The sequence below is a fragment of the Hippopotamus amphibius genome, chromosome 9 (genome assembly GCF_030028045.1).
Source record: "Hippopotamus amphibius kiboko isolate mHipAmp2 chromosome 9, mHipAmp2.hap2, whole genome shotgun sequence".
In the NCBI taxonomy this organism is placed as follows: Eukaryota; Metazoa; Chordata; class Mammalia; order Artiodactyla; family Hippopotamidae; genus Hippopotamus; species Hippopotamus amphibius.
The window spans coordinates 27,644,921-27,664,526 of record NC_080194.1 but is presented as its reverse complement, the minus strand read 5'-3'; the positions used below and the strand labels follow the sequence as shown (position 1 = coordinate 27,664,526).

The 19,606-nt window shown below is 46.5% G+C and overlaps 1 protein-coding gene across 9 annotated transcripts in view; it reads right to left on the bottom strand.

Moving 5' to 3' along the window:
* Nucleotides 1–19,606, bottom strand: part of PLEKHA7 (pleckstrin homology domain containing A7) — a 208,820-nt gene that overhangs the window by 117,555 nt on the left and 71,659 nt on the right. For 2 of the 9 annotated variants that reach the window (XM_057750071.1, XM_057750074.1), the window contains exon 1: nt 17,145–17,298. The exons of the other annotated variants lie outside the window; for them this stretch is intronic. In XM_057750071.1, coding sequence (XP_057606054.1) covers nt 17,145–17,227 — 83 coding nt within the window. In that variant the 5' untranslated portion in view covers nt 17,228–17,298. Of the gene's footprint in view, nt 1–17,144; nt 17,299–19,606 lie in introns of those variants that run through there. 9 annotated transcript variants of the gene reach the window in all.

Sequence of the window (19,606 nt, the reverse complement as noted above, 5' to 3'; positions counted from 1 at the left end):
CACGTGCCACCCGATGCAGCCAAAAAATAAATAAATAATAATTAATAATTAAAATTTAAAAAAAGATCCCACATGCTGCACGGCGCAGCCAAAAAAAAAAAAAAAAATCATGTATGAAAGAAATGACAAAACACATGTTCTGTAAGAAAGACTTATTTTTCACTGCTTTTTACTGTGTCAAATATGTGCCACATTATGCGTAACTACTAAAATAAATGAATATTATCATTCCTCCACCTCTCCACAAAAATCCAGAAGAAATACATTACGGTGAAATGAATATGGGTGTGCTTTACCCTCTTCTCTATTATTCAATTTTTGATGTAATGTAGTAATACTACCTTCATGATGAAAAAAAATTTTTTTAACTCTCTACTTTCCTTTAGGTAATAATAATCCAAAGTATCTATTAGCAATTTCCCTTTAAACAACCCAAGTCCCCCCCCAAGCAGCTCTCTTTGCCCCAGGGAAAGGCAGGATGGAGCCCTCTGGGGAGCATCTGCAGGGGAGACCTGCAGGAACCCCTAGTCCGTCATCAATGCCTGTGATCACTTCCTCCAGAGCAAGCAGGGAAGCAGAAACACAACCACACAGGGTGCACTGGTACTGCATGAAGGTGGAAGGCTGGGTGAGAAGGCCTTTGAAAACAACTGGCAAATGGAGATTAGTTTGTTTCTTCCTCCCCAAAGCATCCCTATATTTTATTCCCTTGAACAGTCTCCCCCAGGCTCCCACTCTGCTCTCCTCTGGAATCATGATGGTGATGCACTGGGCACTGAGTGATCATCAGTCTCACAGTCCCACCTAAACCCAGACTTTATAAACACTTTCATTATGAAGTGTTTAACATTCTCGGAAAAAAAAAACTGTGAGAGAGGAATTGCCCCCACTTTATAGCCAAGGGAGATGAAGCTCTAGAAGGTTAAGGGATCCAACCAAAATCAGGCCTTAGTCTCTAAAGGCTGTGCCTCCCACTTGCCAGCTGGCCTCTAGGTTCCTGAGTCAGGGACAGCTCTTCTCATTCAGACTCTTGGTGCAGCCAGAGAGGGAATGCTCGGGGGGCAGGTGGTGACCTAGTGAGCTGAGAGCCACCAGTCAGGCCAGTGTTAAGGTTCAAACTGGCCACGTGACAAACAGCAGGTGCTTGAAGGCATTGACTTTGGCTATAAGCAAGCCAGTGGGTTCACAGTAACCACCCCCAAGGGAGTCAGGAACGGCAGATCAGGAACAAGCCTATTCAGGCTTCATCAACTGGAAGTCCACTCTGTGAGTCTGAGTAAGTTTCTTAATCTGTTTCCCATTTATAAAACAGAGACAGTTACAGTACCCTCTCAGTAGAGTTTTTGGGTGGATCAACCAAGATGTGCATTGTGGTAAACACTTCACATGCACTGGCATACAGAAGACACTCAATAAACAGCAGCAAGTATTAATAATACTAACAATTAATATCAGCAGTGATGATGATATAGAAGCACATCACAGTGGGATAAAATGTACAGCCAAGGGATGGTGTCCAAAGTGGCTGAAGAAACAAGAGGGGCTTTAGTTTCTTGGTCTTTTTCCTCTTCAATATGTTCACAATGAAACTGGTGCCTTTTCCCCTCAACTGGTGCCTTTTCCCCTTAACTGGTGCTGGGGACTTCCCTGGTGGTGCAGTGGTTAAGAATCCACCTGCCAATGCCGGGGACACAGGTTTGATCCCTGGTCCAGGAAGATCCCACATGCCCAGGAGCAACTGAGCCCGTGTGCCACAACTGCTGAGCCTAGAGCCTTGAGCCACAACTACTGAAGCCCACACACCTAGAGCCTGTGCTCCACAACAAGAGAAACCACTGCGAGGAGAAGCCCGCGTACCACAACAAAGAGTAGCCCCCACTCGCCACAACTAGAGAAAGCCTGCGCGCAGCAACAAAGACCCAAAGCAGCAACACAGTCAAAAAAATAAAATAAAGTATCCAAAAAAAAAAAAAAGTCCTGCTGTAAGAATCAGTGGAAACCATGCTGTGTACTGTGTGAATTCTGGTGAAGTTCCATCCGTCAACAATTGAGCAAAAAGAGATGACCTCACAAGACGTATCAGGCAACATCTGAAGCAAAACAGAGGGCAGCCATGGCACCCTGGATATGGATTGGGGCCTGCTCACCCCACACCATCCAATCAGCAGCCTGGACACACATGAACATGTGGCAAGAGCCTTGGCCGGCACCTGGAAAGCCTGGGCCACAATTATACTCTGCCCCTATGATACCTCAGACACCTTCCCTTCTAGGATCAGTTTCCTTGTCTGCAAAATAAAATGCTGGACTAGCTGAGCTTTGCTGTGCCAGCAGCTCAGAGACCTTTAATCTCCAAGTTCATTTGCATGCAACTCTTTACAGACTGATGCTGGCTTCACCGCCTGCATTAGGCCTCGTGTACCAATTACTAGGCACTTCTCGGGGTGCTGGCAATGAAGGAAAGGAAGGTGGCACTGGTTCTGATTTTCATAAACTATTTGACGGCCCTTCTGAAACCTCCTCATAAAAAGAACTTGGCTCTTGCCAGTCACAGGTAATAAATTAACAACCAATCTTGCAGAGACAATGACCCAAAAGAGATATCGCAATGGCCACTAAGAAAAAGGAGATTAAATTTAAAGTGAGAGAGGGGAAGATTAACTTTATGGGCAGAAAGACGACAAGGGTAATATACTTGGCCAAATACAAGTCTAGAATTGCTGTGCTGTGTTCTGCACTCTTGAATTTGAGAAAACCTCAAGTGTTGGTAATTAGACCTGAATCTTACCATCTCCACTTAATACATGAATAATGTTTTATAAACACTTCCACCTTCAAGGTGTCACTTAATTCCCATTCAAAACAAATATTTATTTCTATCATAATCAGATGAGAAAAGGGGCTCAAGAAGGCAAGCGACTTGCCCAAGATCCCACAGCTAGAAAGTGCAGGGCTGGCAGGCAAATTGTAGATTAGAGTCCAAATTCAATGGTCCTTCCAAGCTTATTTATGCCTTTCCTTTGCAGCCAAAACAGAGGAGGAAAGAGCTTATATTCAGCGTGACTTCATTAATGTGTACAATCCAGCACAGCAGCCAAGTCGGGTAGAAGCCAGCTATGCCAATTTTAAAAGTGAATCCCCAGATAAAAAAATAAACGTCGTAGGATGCTATTAGCGAACATCCCTACCACATGGCGTTTGCAGCTAAAGCTGTGGTTCTCAGCTGGGGTGACTTTGCCCCCAAAGGACATTTGGTAATGCCTGGAGACATTTTTGATTGTCACATCTGGGGGATGCTACTGGAATCCAGGAGGTAGAAGCGAGAAATGCTGCCAAACATCCTACAATGCACAGGACAGCTCTCTAGAGCAGAAAGTAATGTGGTTCAAAACAGATGATGAATGACACTTTCCATCTTAGCAGAGGGGTGGAAAGATGGACTACAATTTCAAAGAACAAAGCTCTGTACAGCTATGAGGTGATATTAACATTCTGGACTTGGCTTAGATTCTTCCAGGCTTGGCTCCAGCCCGAATTCACTGTGCGATCCTGGGCAAGTCACTTAACCCCTCTGTGTCATATTTCCCCTGTAAAACAAAGGGGGGTGACTTTTTTTTAATGAAGTGTTTCTCAAACATTCCTGTACCTGATAATGGCCTGGGACTCTGACTAAAATGCAAATTTCTAGGTTCCAGTCCCAGAGACTGCATTTTTAAGAGGTACCCCAGGGGACTCTGTTATATTAGGCTAGCAAAATTGCAGTTTGAATAGCATGAGAAAACTAAAAATAAATTAATTAATTAAATGTGTGTAGCTTTTTCGAAGCAGAATTTGTGAGTTTGAGGAACGGTGCCATCAGCACCCCAGGGGTTAATCTAGAGGCCACCTCACCTCTAATAAAACTACAGGGGGCTCCCTTAAGGGAGCTCCAACTTCTCTAAGGCTGAGAGGGCCTGGAGGTAGCCAAACCATAAGACAGAAGCCAAGGAGCAGCTGAAACCACAAAAGCAGCCCCTCAATCTAAGAGGATTCTCATAGAACAAAGCCCCAACCACAAACACACCAAAGAGGGTAAGGGAAGGTACAGGACTTAGGACGTCAAGCTAAATGCATTAGTCAACAAAGAACATAACCATCCTCAAAACACGTAAAGGAACCCACAGGCAAACCCAAACACACTTAGTGAAGGGGCTCATTCACTCATGGCAATAACTCGGTCTCCGACTATCTCCTCTGGGAAGAGGTGTCCACAACATTCAAAAGGAGATTAACAGAAGTGAGGCCTTAGGGATCCCAGCCTGCAATGGGTAACCGAGAGTCACGGAGGGTTGAACGTTCACTGCAGGCACCCACTGCTTTGACCTGTCTGTCCTCTAGCCTGAAACCGAACGCCATCCTCTGTGGTTCACTCACAGCCCTGTTTCCCATCCGTCACTCCTGTTCCCCATGCTCCAAACGTTTGAGAAAAAAGTGAATCCAGGCCCTGGCTAATGAACCACCTATGAACAGACTCACTGCCTGTTTGTTCCTTTTTATCTTTCACCTTAACTAAACCAACCTCACCTTGCCCAGGTCCCCTACTTAATTACCAGTCAGAGTGACAGCCAGAGCATACCTTGGTAACAGAAACGGATGCTAGGTACATCCACAGGGGCTTCCCATCAAGCCAACACCACCCACGAAAGGCCTGACACAATCCTCTCATTTATCATGTTATCCTTTCTGCTTCCATAAAGGATGTGAGCAGCCTACTGCTGCAGATATCACAGGCTTCTAACATACATCTTCCCATAAAGGGAAACTGCTAACAGGACAGAACAGGAATGAACATCTTACTCCTTATTCTGGGAAAATTACTGAACACTAGAATCACCTGTGGAATGTTTTTTAACATGATGGTGCCAGAGTCCCAACTGAGATTGAATAACTCAGAATCTCTGGTGTTGGGTCCCAGGCATCAATATTTTTAAAAAGGTCTCCAAGGGATTCTAACAGGCAGCTTCAGCCAGGCATTCACTGGGCTAAGGCCTCACAGTGGGGACACTGGGCTCCAAACTTGTCAAGGTAAAAGTACCAGAGATATTCAGTCCCAAGGTGAGATGGGGGGAAAAAAGCTTGCATTCTTCAAAAAGAATAAAAACCATCTGATATGGAATTTTCAAATGGGGCTGAAGAGCAGAGAACTAGCTTCTTTACTGAATGCACAAAACAATTGGGTTTTGCCTCATAAATGCTTGTTTCATTTCAATCAAGCACTAGCACTGTACCAGGACTGAAGGAAGGAACAGCAAATAGGAAACAAAGCATCTTGTCTTAAGAGTGCAGACCTTCTGAGGAGGTAAAGCTGGAATATCAAGCAGTTCATACTGAGGTAGTATCTCCTGGTGCTGACGTGGAGGGGACGGCAAGGAGCTGGAGGAGGTCAGTCAGCCTGGGCCGGGCCCCAGGGACACCTCAGGCCCCAGCCATGCTCAGATACTCCCACAGGTGCTGCAGGACTCAATCCCCAGTCTGTTTCTTGTACGACTTGGTCCACTCTGCTGGCCTATTGCCAGCCAGCTCTAAAAGGCCTAAGTGAGGGACACAAGGGGCCTCTTGCTGCCCATGAAGTTGCAGCTATATTCATTTCCCTTCAAAATTAACATCCTACTGCCCCGTAATAAAGCTGTCAGCTCTCAACAAAGGACTCTGGCTAAGAAAGGTGGTCAAGGCTCTTCATGCAGAGGGCACAGCAGCTACTTGATGCCAAAGGTGGGAGACCCGGGGGAGACCCCACCCTTCCCACACTGACAGTGGGCTCTCCCACCACCAGAATAAACTCAAATGCCCCTCCCTGCCTGGCTGTCCTCCTTCACTGCAGTTACCACTTGGCCAATGCACTTGGGACTGAAACACAATTAATCCCTGCTCTAGCCACATTTCTTTTTTCCCAGAGAATGAATCTGATAGACCCGCAGTGTCAATAGGAGAGCACCACTCTGAATGCTAATTGCCCCCACGAGTTCTGCAGAGGGCACAAGAGAGGCCGGGATGCTGGCCTCCACGGTGTGGGCACTCTCAGGTTTGGAAACCCTACCTGGCGTTATCGGCAGCAACTCGATGCAGGGACTGCCCTCCCAGTCGCGACAGCAGTAGCCAGAGACCCTCAAGTTTCCTCCAGGGTAACATAAGGCTGGTGGCCGGAGCCGCAGTGGTCGGACAGTGGGGAGAGAGGCGAGTGGGCTGTTTGCAGAAGGCACACAGCTCTGCTCCGCTCTGCTCCACTCCACTGAGAGGAGCTGGCAGCAGGTGAGGATTTAAAATGCAGCAGACGAGATTTAGGTTAGATTCACAGATGAACTTCCTGACAGAGAGGGAAGCACTGGAAAAGCTGACCCATTACTTAAATTTCACTGGGGAGCCACAAGGGGCTGATTGTGCTCTCTGCCAGGAAGCGGGTGAGCAGTGAGGAGGCAGCCTCCTGTGCACAACGCTCAGAAGCAGGGGCCTCACCCGGCTGGCCCACAACCCCCAACACACTGTAACATTTCTGCTTTAAACATAAACAAAACGGTCTGACAACCCCCACCAATATGTACTTTGAAACATACTTATACTTTGGTCTAGGAATTTCCAGTTCTAGGAACATAAGAAGATAGTTTAAAAAAAAAACCAAAAAACATAGTCAAATATTTTTACATATTTTAGGGGAAAATACGTATTTATGTATTTCAGTAGTCACAATCTAAATGCCCAACTACTGAATGGGGAATGATTAAGAAAATTATGGTACATGTACCCAACAGACAATTATGCAGCAAATTAAGATGTTTCTAAGGAATATGTAATAATCTGAGAAATGCACATGCTATAATGTTAAGTGAATAAAAGCATATTCAACTCTTTTACAAAAAATAGTATATGTGCATTTCAAAAAAGAATGGAGGGAAATGTTAGCAATAATCATCTCTGAGTGTGGAAGCAAATGTTTTTACTTTTTAAAAATACTTTCCACATATTCTAAACTAACCATTACCTTAATAATCAGAAAATGCAGACATTCCTAAAAAAAAAGAACAGTCTATTCTTTGAAATACCTCAGTGCCATAAATCCACTTCATCTGCACGGCCATTATTCCCAGAAAGCAAAACAGTGACACTCAATCTTGTACTTGGCAAGATGAATATATTCTTGCTTCCAAAATGGCTCAGCAGACCCACTGCAGCCACCTGAAAACCTCTCGTCACCATTTCCCTTTGGGAAGCACAGGGTCTTCCCCATGAAAGAGTCTTGGGTCTCTCATTCTGTGGCCAGATCTCCCTTCACATCCAATTACAACGTGCCTAAGTGAGTCTGAAAGGCAAGGGAGAAAGGTGGAATCCTGCAAAGAACTGGAATTTATTGGATTAACCCTGAGAAGTCTCGAACGGCCAGCTTTAGAGACGGTCCCTACTTACTGAATGTCCGCTATATGCCAGGAACTGGGTAGGATGTTTTCACATATTTTGCAAAGTAGGAATCATTAGCCCTGTTTTATGCATGAAGAGACTGAGGCTCCAGAACTCACGTTAACTTGCCTCAAATCACTACATGCTACTCACCCAACTTCCAAGTCAGGAAAGTTTCCCCTTCAGTCACCTCTAGCATTAGCATCTTTGCAGGGAACACAATGCAGACTATACTTCTTGCTTCCAGACTTACGTTCCCACTCTCGGCACTCTGAGACAGGCCACTACCTGTCTGCTGCCCACTATCTATCTCTACCACCACCCACAGATGCAAACACTCGAGCCCCATGTGGACACATCAATGATCCACTGTGGCCAAACTCCCCAACTTGCCTCATGACCCTTAAGGATGACTAGCACTGCAAGATGGAGCTCACTAACAAACAAGGACCTTCCTGGAGGTGTCTGAAACTCTGGTAAGAGGAGAGGCGTTCACAGCAAAAACACATTCCTTCAGGATCTCCTCTGGGCTCACAACATCTCTGAAGCAGGCAGGCCTCTTATCCCCTTTTTACAGATGGGAATAGTGAAGTTGAAGAGCAGATTGACGTAAATTTAATAAGAAACACAGCTAGCAGTAGAACTCAGGTCCTCTAATTGCTGGCCCAGTGATCTTTCTACCCCAGAGGAGAATACTGAAAACGAGGACTCTAAAGCCTGAAGGCCTGGAGTCAAATCTCAGCCTCATTACTTACAAGCTATATGGCCTTGGGCCCATTACTTAACCTCAATTTTCCTCAATCGCAACATGAAGAAAATAATAGTCACTACCTCTCGCAGTTGTCGCATGGATTAAATGGGAAAATATACGCGAAAGACCTAGAAGGTGCCCGAGATGGTGTTAGGTCTATCACCACACAACCCTGAAGGCGTAGCACCAGGACTTTTCCATCTTAGCTCCCACTATGCAAGGCTTTAGCCTGAAAACAGGGCCATGAGGACCTGCACCTACTTAAATTAAACCAGCTTTCTGCCTTGCAAACCCTGACCAGTCGCCTCCATCTAGTTTTCAGATCTTACTGAGATGACCTTGAATATGCTCTTCTTTCTCCATAAAAGCTCCTCCTGGCCTCCTTCACCCCCTAACTCCAATTCTCGTTCAGTAGCACCTCTGAGGTCAGCTCATTCCCCAGGCTGAATTCTCTTATCTCCCATAGGATTTCTGAACTTAGAGCCCTATTGGGATACTCACCACTATTATCAAAATTGGCTCTGTACTTGCCTGTCTCCCCCACTGGACTCAGCCACTGAAGGCAGGCAAGGACTGTGCTATGTTCATTGTTTGATCTTCAGTAACCATCTGTATTGGTTTGTATTGCATCTGTGGTGTAACAAATCACAACAAATTTAGTGACTTAAAATAACACACATTTACCATCTTACAGTTGTAAAGGTCAGAAGTCCAAAATCAGTTTCACTGGGCTAAAATCAGTGTCAATAGTGCTGCATTCCTTCTGAAGAATCCATTCCTTGCCTTTTCCGGTTTCTATATTCCTTCCTCACAAGTCTGCATCGCTCCAACCTCTACTATTATAATCACATTTCCTTCTTTTCACTCTGACCCTCCTTATAAGGACCTGTCTGATTACACTGGGCTCACCCAGATAATCCAGCATAATCTCCCCGTTCCTCACTTAATTACAAAATCCCTTTTACCACATAAGGTAACACTGACAGGTTCTGGGGATCAGAACTTGGACACCTTTTGGGAAGGGAGCCATCATACAGCCTACCTCACTACCACAGCTCTTAATGCACAGCAGATGGGCAGTGATTGACTGCCTCCCGCAAGAAACCATCCTCCATGTGGTCCTAAACCCCTGAGATGTAGAACCTTCTCAACTGGTTTAGGAGGGACCCAAAGCCTACAGCCCAAAATCTCCCAAAGAGGGCCTTCTCTTCATAACTGCAACTCTGAATTTCTTCAGCTAATGTGGAAGCAGCCCACACACCTCCACATCTCCACCCTAGGTTAAAACCTACTGGTTGATTCTCTGAACTTTGCAAGTATGGATAAATGAATCAGTCTCAAAAATCAGTTGGTAATTGCCCATTAGACAGACTAAGAGGCACAGTCTATGTCTTCCTGGAGCTCACAATCCACACGGCGTCATCACAATGTGTATAGAAGCCAAAAGGCAGCAGGATAAGGATTTTATCACTTAACAGCATGAGTCAGATTTGATAAATACCACATATTATAAATATATCACATTCTTTGAAATTCTATCAAAATCAAGCTTTAAATTAGCAGGCTACAGCAGCAACCTAGCAACCCCATCACATTCATTTCCACTTGAGCCTGGTATCTGAACTAGAAGGTGTCAGAACCCTGGATGACAAGGGCAGGCTGGGTGCAGGGCACACCCACCTGTGGAATGTGACAGGTGGCAAGGAGAGGCCAGGGAAGGAGCCCAAACTGGGATCTGAACCCTCACTCTCCAATCTACCGTGTGACCATGGGCTTGTTAATCAACCTCTCTGAGCTTTCTCAATATACAATATACGCACAACGAACCCATTAATACTGACCGACAGGTAAAATGCCTAGCAGGTAATATGTTTACACTATGGTCTGGTCCCCTTCTTCCTGCTCCTAAAAGAATCAAGTTGCTAGGGCAAGTAAATCGTCTCAGAGAGTACAACTTGCTGTATCCACACTATTTCCCTAATGTTATCCACACATTGCCTCCATGATTCTGCCACCTCTCTGTCCAACCTGTACTTCCACTTTTTTCTTAAATTGACAGCACAGACTTTACACACATCCTAAGCAATAGTAGTTGCCAAATGATGAGTTCGATATTCTAGTCATATTTCACATGAAAAAAATCATATACTCATGTATAAAACTATTAAAATTTAAAATATTCACCCCCTGTATTATCCCATATCCTGTTACATTTTGGGAAACTCTGGTGAAAAAATCTGAGTTCCGGTCCTGACTCCACTAACAACTATTAGGTATGCCCATGTCTGGTCCCTTCTCTGAGACTCAGTTTCCCCCAAATAAGAAAACAGAGAATGGTCTGGGGCTTCCCTGGTGGCGCAGTGGTTAAGAATCTGCCTGCCAATGCACAGGACACGGGTTCGAGCCCTGGTCCGGGATGATCCCACATGCTGCGGAGCAACTAAGCCCGTTTGCAACTACTGAGCGCCTAGAGCCCATGCTCTGCAGCAAGAGAAGCCACTGCAATGAGAAGCCCATGCACCTCTACAAAGAGTAGCCCCCATTCACTACAGCTAGAGAAAGCCTGTGCACAGTGACGAAGACCCAACACAGCCAAAAAATTAAATAAATAAATAAATTTATAAAAAAATTAAAAAATAAAGAGAATGGTCTAGATAATGTTTCTATTTCCTCCAGTTCTGAGATTATGAGATTTATTATCAAGTGGTCCAGATAAGCAAAAGAATCCAAGCAATTCTCAAAATAGGTAATGAATACCACTCAAAATAATTAGAATCATTTATTTTAAAAGATGACAGAAGAGGGGTTTCCCTGGTGGCGCAGTGGTTAAGAATCTGCCTGTCAAAGCAGGGGACACGAGTTTGAGCCCTGGGCCAGGAAGATTCCACATGCTGCGGAGCAACTAAGCCCTCGAGCCACAACTACTGAGCCCTTGCACCACAACTACTGAGCCCATGCACCACAACTACTGAAGCCTGAACACTTGCTACAACTAGAGAAAGCCCGTGCGCAGCAACAAAGACCCAATACAGCCAAAAATAAAATAAAAATAAATAAATAATAAAATAAATCTAAAAAAAAGAGGAAAAGGATGAAAGAGAATGACAAAGAGCTATGTGCCATGCCTTCCTTCATCTCGAAAGACCCTGATTTTGTGCTTCTCTTAATTTTAAGGGATTTTCAAAAGAGAGGGCACTTGGTCTTATAATGACACAACCTAGATTTGAATGTCAGCTTGGATGGTTGTTAGTTTTATCACCTTAGGCAAGCCATTTAACCTCTTAGTTTTTCTACAACTGTAAAATGGGCACTACCTCCTTCACAAGGTTGTCTGGGGATTAAATGTGAATAAGTTGTCTAAAGCACCTGGAACAGGGCTGGATACAGTCACTGTTCGCTATTACTACTACACTTGGACTATCTGTCTCTTCCACTTAATTATAAAATCTCTAAAGGCAGGAATGCCTTGCTCATCTTTCTCTCCCCCACCGTGCCTAGCATGGTGTTTCACATAAAATAAAGAACCTGGCCTGAATTTGTAGGGAATCAAAGCTTACAGAGAAAGTGCCTACTCCAAGACAAGAAACTGGAGATGCCCAGAGATGTATAAATAACAAGCAATTCTTCCCTGACAAAAACAAACATTCCCTTTTCCTAAAACAAAGGTCTTTAGAATTCACCAAAATGTAACCAATGGTTGTCTCTGGTGCTTGGGCCACAATTTCCTGCTTCGATCTTCCTTTATAATATTTTACATTTTCCATCATGTGTCCATAATAGGAAAAATTCTTAAAATTGTTACAAGGATAAATGAGACTGCTTACCTCTGCTTACCTCTGCCTCAGAAAGTCAGAGACCTGGGGTCCAGTCTCCAGTGTTACACATCTGGCTACTTGACCTCGGGCAAGTTACTCCATTTTCCAGTAAAATGACAGGAACAATACCACTCTGACGACATCACCAGGCTGCTGGTGGGAACTAGGGCACCCAGGTCCGTGCTGTGAAAAATCTCTGCTAATGGGAGCTCTGGAATCTTCAGAGCATGCCCGAAGTCCCACCAGTTGCTTTTCACTGTTTATCCTAACCAGACCTTTATTCCTTTATTTGTGTCATACCCCCATAAATGTTATTCCTGTCATAAAAAGAAAGAACAACCCACAAAGCTGCAGCCTTTCTCTTCCCATATAAACATGCTACAAAAGTAATAAGAATAAATTTGAAGCTGTGATCATAACTGTCTGTTGACGGGCACCACCCGTCTTTGAAACGCCTCCAGCCGTGAGTCCTTATTTTCACAGGGTGTTTTGTTTCCTTCTTCCCTTTTTTTTTCCCCTAACATATTTAAAACTTCAGACCTGAGTGCTTGCTGGCAGATGGTTTGGAGCAGAGGGAAGGAAGCAAAACAGCTCCCCAGAACTGTTAGAAAGACGGGACCTTGAAAACTCCAAGCCGAATGGTCAGCCCCAAACCAAACACCTCCTCTGCCTGAAGTCAAATCAAACCAACAACCTCTTTCTTTCTTTTCTTTTTTAATATCCACAAAGATTTAGTTTATTTACATGAATTATACTCAAGTCAGAAGGAGATACAACTGATCCTCAGTACCTAAGTGTTGCCCAGCATTGAGGCAAGCTGATGTACACTCCCTTTTATATATCTTGGATTACTATCCTAATATCAATTCTCTTTGATCCACCAGCAACTTTGTTCTTAAAAGACACCATTAAGTGAGTGAGCACAAGAGGGTTACAGTCCCACAAAAATGACACTTAAAGTAACAGCCAAGAAGGTGCTGTGTCTATAAGCCCCACAGAGCCTATGGAGGAAAGGCAGAGGGCACAAGAGAGGGGCACCGAAAAACCAACTTTTACTCATTTTACAAACATATCCAGAGTTAGCTTGAGATGTTAGAATAGGTGGATGGAAGAAAGGCAGTATGCAAATGTATTTGAAGAAACTTCAGTTTATTCCTACTCTGGGAGGCAGAGCTCTTCAAGACACATGATTTCCACAGGGGGTCAGCCTCGCAACAATAACAATTTTAAATCCTAACAGTCAACTTCCTCATCAATAAGATGCGGGCAATAATTAGCTGCACCATAAATTGCTGTGAGAATTAAATGAGATAATATACGAAAGCACTAAGAACTGTGTCTGGTACATAGTAAGCTGCATTATTACATTACTGCCTTACAGTTTTGCATACACTATTCTATTTAATCATAAGAACTGTGAGAGGCAGGTTTTATTACTCTCACAGAACACTGGCTCAAAGAGAGAAGAGGAGTTACACAGATAAAAAGTGCCAGGTGTCTGGTTGTTCTTAGAATTAACAATCCACAATCACGACTGGACCAGAGGTGGCTGCATTAGCAAGAGTTTGAGGATGCTACCTTTCCAGCTCAACTATGCTCTGTGCCTGCATTCAGGGATTCATGGGTCTCCAAGGCCTCTTTGAATAATCTGAGACTGGAAAACAGGTTTAATGTGAAGGTCAGAAGAAATTCTTCCAAGACAGTGCTCATACCTGACGCTAGGAGCCCAGGTATGGCCTCTGGGATGGGTACAAAATGGCATTTCTGATATTCTCATCTTCTATAAAATAAAACAACTCTCTCAGCTGCACCTCCAAGGATCCTCTAGCTATCTTAAATTAAAAAAAAAAAAAAAAAGCTACCAATTAACAAGTACTGTGTTCAATCCTTTACAAACATCTTGTGTAATTTTCACAATTATCTTGCTGGAGGAAGGGATGAAAAGAGGTACTTATCCCTGTTTAACAGGGAAAGAAACTGAGACTCAGAGAGGCCACGAATGCAAAGCTAGTAAATAGTAGAGACTGAGTTTGAACCCAAGCCGGCAGGGAAAGTGCCACAAGCCATCTGTCTCAATTAACTCCTCATCTTTCTCTCTCCCATCACCTGGGGACCCACAAGGCCTAGACCTAGAATAACTAGCTTCTTTTTTCTTCACCAGAGACAGTATAAACCCTAGGGAGTAATTTTGTATTTTACAAACCAAGACTGAAAAGGCTGCCAGGGTCTTTATTGTTTCTCCTCTTGATTTTGTGTGATTCAGAACAAACCTTCAGAAGCACCTTTCTCTTAGTCTGGGTACTTTCTCCAGCTAGCCATCCTAGGAAGAGGCTCCCTGCCAGAGCTGGGGCTGAGGAACACAGTAACAGCCACCATTAAACCCAGCACCTTGGGCTTCCTAGGTGGCGCAGTGGTTAAGAATCCGCCTGCCAATGCAGGGGACACAGGTTCGATCCCTGCTCCAGGAAGATCCCACATGCCACGGAGCAACTAAGCCCGTGTGCCAAAAAAAAAAAAAAACCCAGCACCTCTGTTAAGAGGGAAGGGAAAAGTCCAGGCGTTGGTGTACAGATACAGGCTGACCCTTTTCCCAGATGGCAGGGGCAGTCAGGCCCCTGGACCACAGCCCACTGTGTCCAGCACAGACATTAGGAACAGGACACATGTGGGAATCTCTAAACTAGCCCTGCTCGGTCCTCTGACTCTACCACCCACAGCAACCCTGATCCCCTCCTGTTCACCCTATAACCCCACAACCTTTCTAACAATCGCTTCACTTTTCCCATAACATCACAATCCCCAAAGACCTCCTGTTCGCTTCACAGTGCCTCCAGGGACTCATCTACTCTTTACAGAATCACCTTGAGTAGCTTCCCCAGGCAGCAGCCAGGCCATTATCAATGAATATTCAGCCATGACCAGCAAGCTGCAAGTGAGCAGAGATTAGATGGCAACCTTGGGCAGACTTCCCATAATTTAAAAAAAAATTGCTCTTAATCAGGACCATCTCCAAATCCTCAACTCGCAGAGTGCCAGCAGATCACCAGCAGCTCAGGACACTGCTGGAGAAGGTGGCACTCTAAAAGCACGTGTGTTGGGGGAAGGGTGCCACTGAGCCCACATACCACAAACCCAGTGAGACGACAGATGGTACAGATGCCCCAGTAACCCAGGATCAGCAGCCTCTCTGAAGGCTCTGAACCCTCCTTCACTCATTTCCTCCCCAGAAGGCTAGGGTGAGATGGCGACTATGTGTCCCTGGGCAGCCATCAGAACAGTCCAGCCCTAGAGACCAGAGCCAGGAGGAACCCAGTAAGCCAAGCCACTAAGGTAGGAGACAGAAAACTGAAGGGAGGGATGTGGGGTACTACAACAGCCTGTCTCAGAGAAGCGCTCTGATACAATCCACAGCCCAGTCAGAGCTAAAATCCCCCTCCCTGCACTCGCATCCCCATATGCCCATCCCCCTCCCCATATTCCTCTCTCCTTAATAAGTCCATCCCCCTCTTGCACCCTCAAGAGTGTCGACTTCCAAGACATGCTCATCTTCTCATCACAGATCTGCCAACCCTTCAGTTTACAAGGCTGAGTCCTCTATCCTAAATTGACAAAGAAAAAGCAGTGTCCCAGGTTTCTAAGGCACAATGCTGCCTGGAGGGCTGAGTTTGGCAATTCTCCTCAGGCCCTAGCTGAGGCAAAATCTCAGGCCTCCAACCAGCCCAAGTCACAAAACCAAACCCCATCCACAGCCTTCCATTTAAACCTGGGCCCTCCCATTCTCATTCAGTGGCACACACAGAGCACACCTGCTGAGAGAGACTACCAGGCTTAGAATCCACCTTCTCCCAGCCTGCGGGGAGGGAGACTGAAACCTAAACTTACAACTCCGCCCTCAGCTCCTCCCCGCCCTCAGCTCTTCCCCACCTTGACCTCCTCCTTCCTCATGGGGAGGAGGGAACTGGGAGAAGCAGATCAGGTGACCCCCTGGCAGACACTTTTGCCTCGGCCCACAGTCTTACAGAGCAGGGGCCTGAAAATACACCCCAGGGCACTTGTTGAGCCGGGTGGATGTTTCCAGGCACTGACTCTGGGACAGGACAGCGCTTTTGAGAAAGCTTCAGACTGCCGTCTGAGGGCTCAGGTCTCACACACCCGGGCCTGGAAGCTGCTCTGAGGGGTGGGAAAGAGGTTGGTTTCAGAAGGCAAAGGAGGAACGGTATGGGCCGGTTCCAAAGCAGATTAAAAAAACAAGAGCTGCTCCTTTTGTGCCCTCCGGGGGGAGATGGGGCTGTCCCACAGATGGGGAAAGGGGGCCCCTTTCGCGGAGTGCGGGTCACTAGGGGAATGCCAGCATCCTTCTCAGGAAATAGGCTGCAGTACCCTGGGCTTAAACCCTGATGGCCAACGCCAAAAAAGGGAAAGAAAACCCTGCAATCCACCCATCTCATTTCCAGATTTCCTCCCTCCAGCCTAGACACATTAATAATTAACTTGCCTACCCGGGAGCTCGCCGGCTTTGCCATTAAAGATGAGTAATGGCACGGGAGTCCCGGCCCCATGCCCGCGGGCTTCTGGGCTCGGGGCTGGGACGGGCGCCTCGAACAAAGCCTCTGCATTCCTCCGGGAAGGTGTGTCTGAAACTAGACCTGTCAACGGCGAGAAGCTGACCCCTTACCTCCCTCTTAGCCGGCTCCCGGCGAGAAGGGATGGGGGGAGGGGCCGGAGCCCAGGCGCGCGGGGCGGAACGGGTGGACGGGTCGCCTTTGCCCACTTCCCCTCCCCCCGACCCCGACCGACCGATGCCCCCAACCACAGCCCATTGCGGGAAGCCGCGCTGTCTGCTGAGAGATAATCCTGTTACCATGAATGCAGGCTGTACTTGGAGACCAATTCTCAAAACAACAAGGCAGCTCCCTCGGCGCCCTTCCCGATGAGTAGTAACCCAAAGCCGGTCGCCGGCTCAATGAATTCTCTCGCTGAAACTCCCACGGCGAGCTGCGGCTCCCACGCGGATGGCCGGCCAGGGACGAACCGGCTCCCGTCACGCCAACGCCCATACACAAAAGCACCCCTAGATGTAGCCTGTGCACCCTGCGCGCTGCCCGCCCAACAGCCCTTAGCCCCCCGAAAGTTGCGCCGCGCGGACACACCTGCAGGCCCCCCGCGGCGGCCCCCGCCAGCCCCCCAGGGCGGCGGGGCACGCGTCCCCGGACCGGCAGCGCCGGGGCTCCATGAGCCCGCTCCGCGAGCCGGGGCCGCCCACCGGTCAGCAGCGCTTGGCGGCGGAGCGCGCTGGGGCCTCAGCGCGCCCGCGGCGCATCTCGCGCCCTCCTCGTCCTCGCCCGGCCTTCCCTAAGAGCCCACACCCACTTGACATCAGCGCAGATCAAAGCACGTGGCGCAGCGCCAGACCCCCGGCGGTCCACAGCGCGCCCCGGGTGCCGCCTCTCGGCCAGGACCGCGCATCCGAGCGCGGCACATTCCTTTCCTTGCAGAGGATGCTGCAAGCGGGAGTGAGCAGGGAGACGGAGGAGGGGGAGAGAAACCGGCGGAGGGGGCAGGACCTGCCGCCTAACAGCAGCGCTGCTCGGGCGCCCAGCCAGCCACCAGCAGCCCTTACAGCCATTGCCGCAAGTGCCCATCGACTGTTGAAGACCAGGGCGCAGGTAACCTGGGTTGCTCTCCTCTCCCCGTCAAGAAGAGTCCTGACCTTGAATTCTCTTCCCCAGAATGACTCAAGGAGGCTCCTCTCTAACCACCTCTACTAAATTGCAGGGGCTGGTTCTGCCAAGCCAGGAAAGAATGCTTGGTTGAATGTGGTTGCTGACCCCATCACCCAGGAGGTGGCTATGGGGCACCCAGGGAAGCAGACCATACCCTCTGGCTTGTCGCTATACCAGCAGCCTCAACTGGGTCTCCTTTCTCTCTTTTCTCAATGCCCTTGGCAATAAGGGACAGCTCTCCTGGTTCTGCAGGCAATCAGAAACAGCACCACTCAGCAGCCCACACACACTTCTAATTTACTCATTAGCATCCATCCAAATAGTCAAACATTCAAGCATTTATTAAGGCTTAGTATATGCCAGGAACAACAGAAGATAAACAACATTCCTACACTCATAGAGCCCTAGATTCATAGAGCAGACAGTCTAGTCACAGAGAGATATTAAAAAACAAAGCAAGGTGATTATACCTATGACAGGGGTATTAAAGGTAAGAGGTGCTACGAGAATGCACACAGGGACCCTACACTATCTTGGCAGTCAGGAAAGCCTTCCCTGAGGAAGTGACATTTGAGCCGCTGAAGCATGAAGAGAAGTTATCCAGGGGGAGGGAAAGTTCAGGCAAAGACCTTGAGTAAAGTGTAGTGTAGGTCCGCTCCCATTCACAGGTGGAGATAATCAAGAAGACATGAACCACCGTGCCAGAGACACCTGGGTCTTTATCCAGGAGAGGCATGGGCAGCTTACGGGCCCTGGAAGAGAGCCTGGCCATCCGTCCAAAGATGCCCTATGTCTGCTTTCTCATCTCCCCCTGAACCAGGCTGGTCCACACCACAATTAAGCTCTGAACAGGTAGTTGGGAGCCTCTACTCTGGCTCCAACTCCATCATCAATTTGCTGTGTGGCTCTAAAGAAATCCCTTTCACTCTCTAGTTTGTTCCTCTATTTAAAATGAGGGTTTGGATTTCTACATTCTTTTTTAATCCATACTCCCTTCTGGATAAACATACAAATGTTATTTCTGTTCTGTAGTGCCTATGATGACAAGACATCAAATCATGATCCAAATCAAAAATTATATTATTGAATGTGCTTTTAAAGCTATATAAGCCCTTTATTCACCATTAAAAGATCTCTGCTGAAGATAACTTGGAAGCAGGAGTAAAGAAATGGTCTCCAGGCTCCCCCTTTTCCTGTTATCTGTCCCCATTCCTCCAACATGAATCTGGCCACAAGCACTTATCATCTCTAGCCTTGTTTCTTTTATTCTTTCCAGGATAAATTGGCCAGGCAATGAACAGAAGCCATAGGTCATCCAAAAGGCATGCTGTGGAAGACTCTTTTGAATGATAATTTCCAACGATGCTGGGAAATAGACACTTTGAAGGAAGCACATAATGTTCCTGGGGACAAATGAGCTATAGGATTTAAAAGCCTTAAAAATGTACATATCCTTTGCATGCTTAATTCTACATCTAAGAATTTATCTGCAAGACATAATTATGGATGAACACAAAGATTTATACACAAGGATTTTAATAACGGCAAATGATTGGTTAATAAACTGTGGTACACCTTTGCAATTTAATATATGCAAGTTTAAACCTGATACATAGAATATTTACTGTTGAATAAAACAAAACAAGGGTTACAAGACAAATGATCCCAATTGTGTGTGCTTGTGTGTGTACAGGTTTGAGGCGGGTGGTAAACACCTATAGCAGAATGGTACTGTGTTCATTTTTCTTACTGGCTGATTCAGGACCTATCCCTTGGAACAAAATATGATGTCACTATGACTTGTCATCCTCACAAGTAAATCTATTAACTCACATGAAAGTTACAGAATTTTATTATTAAAACAGAACAGAAACCTTACAGGCAGGCAA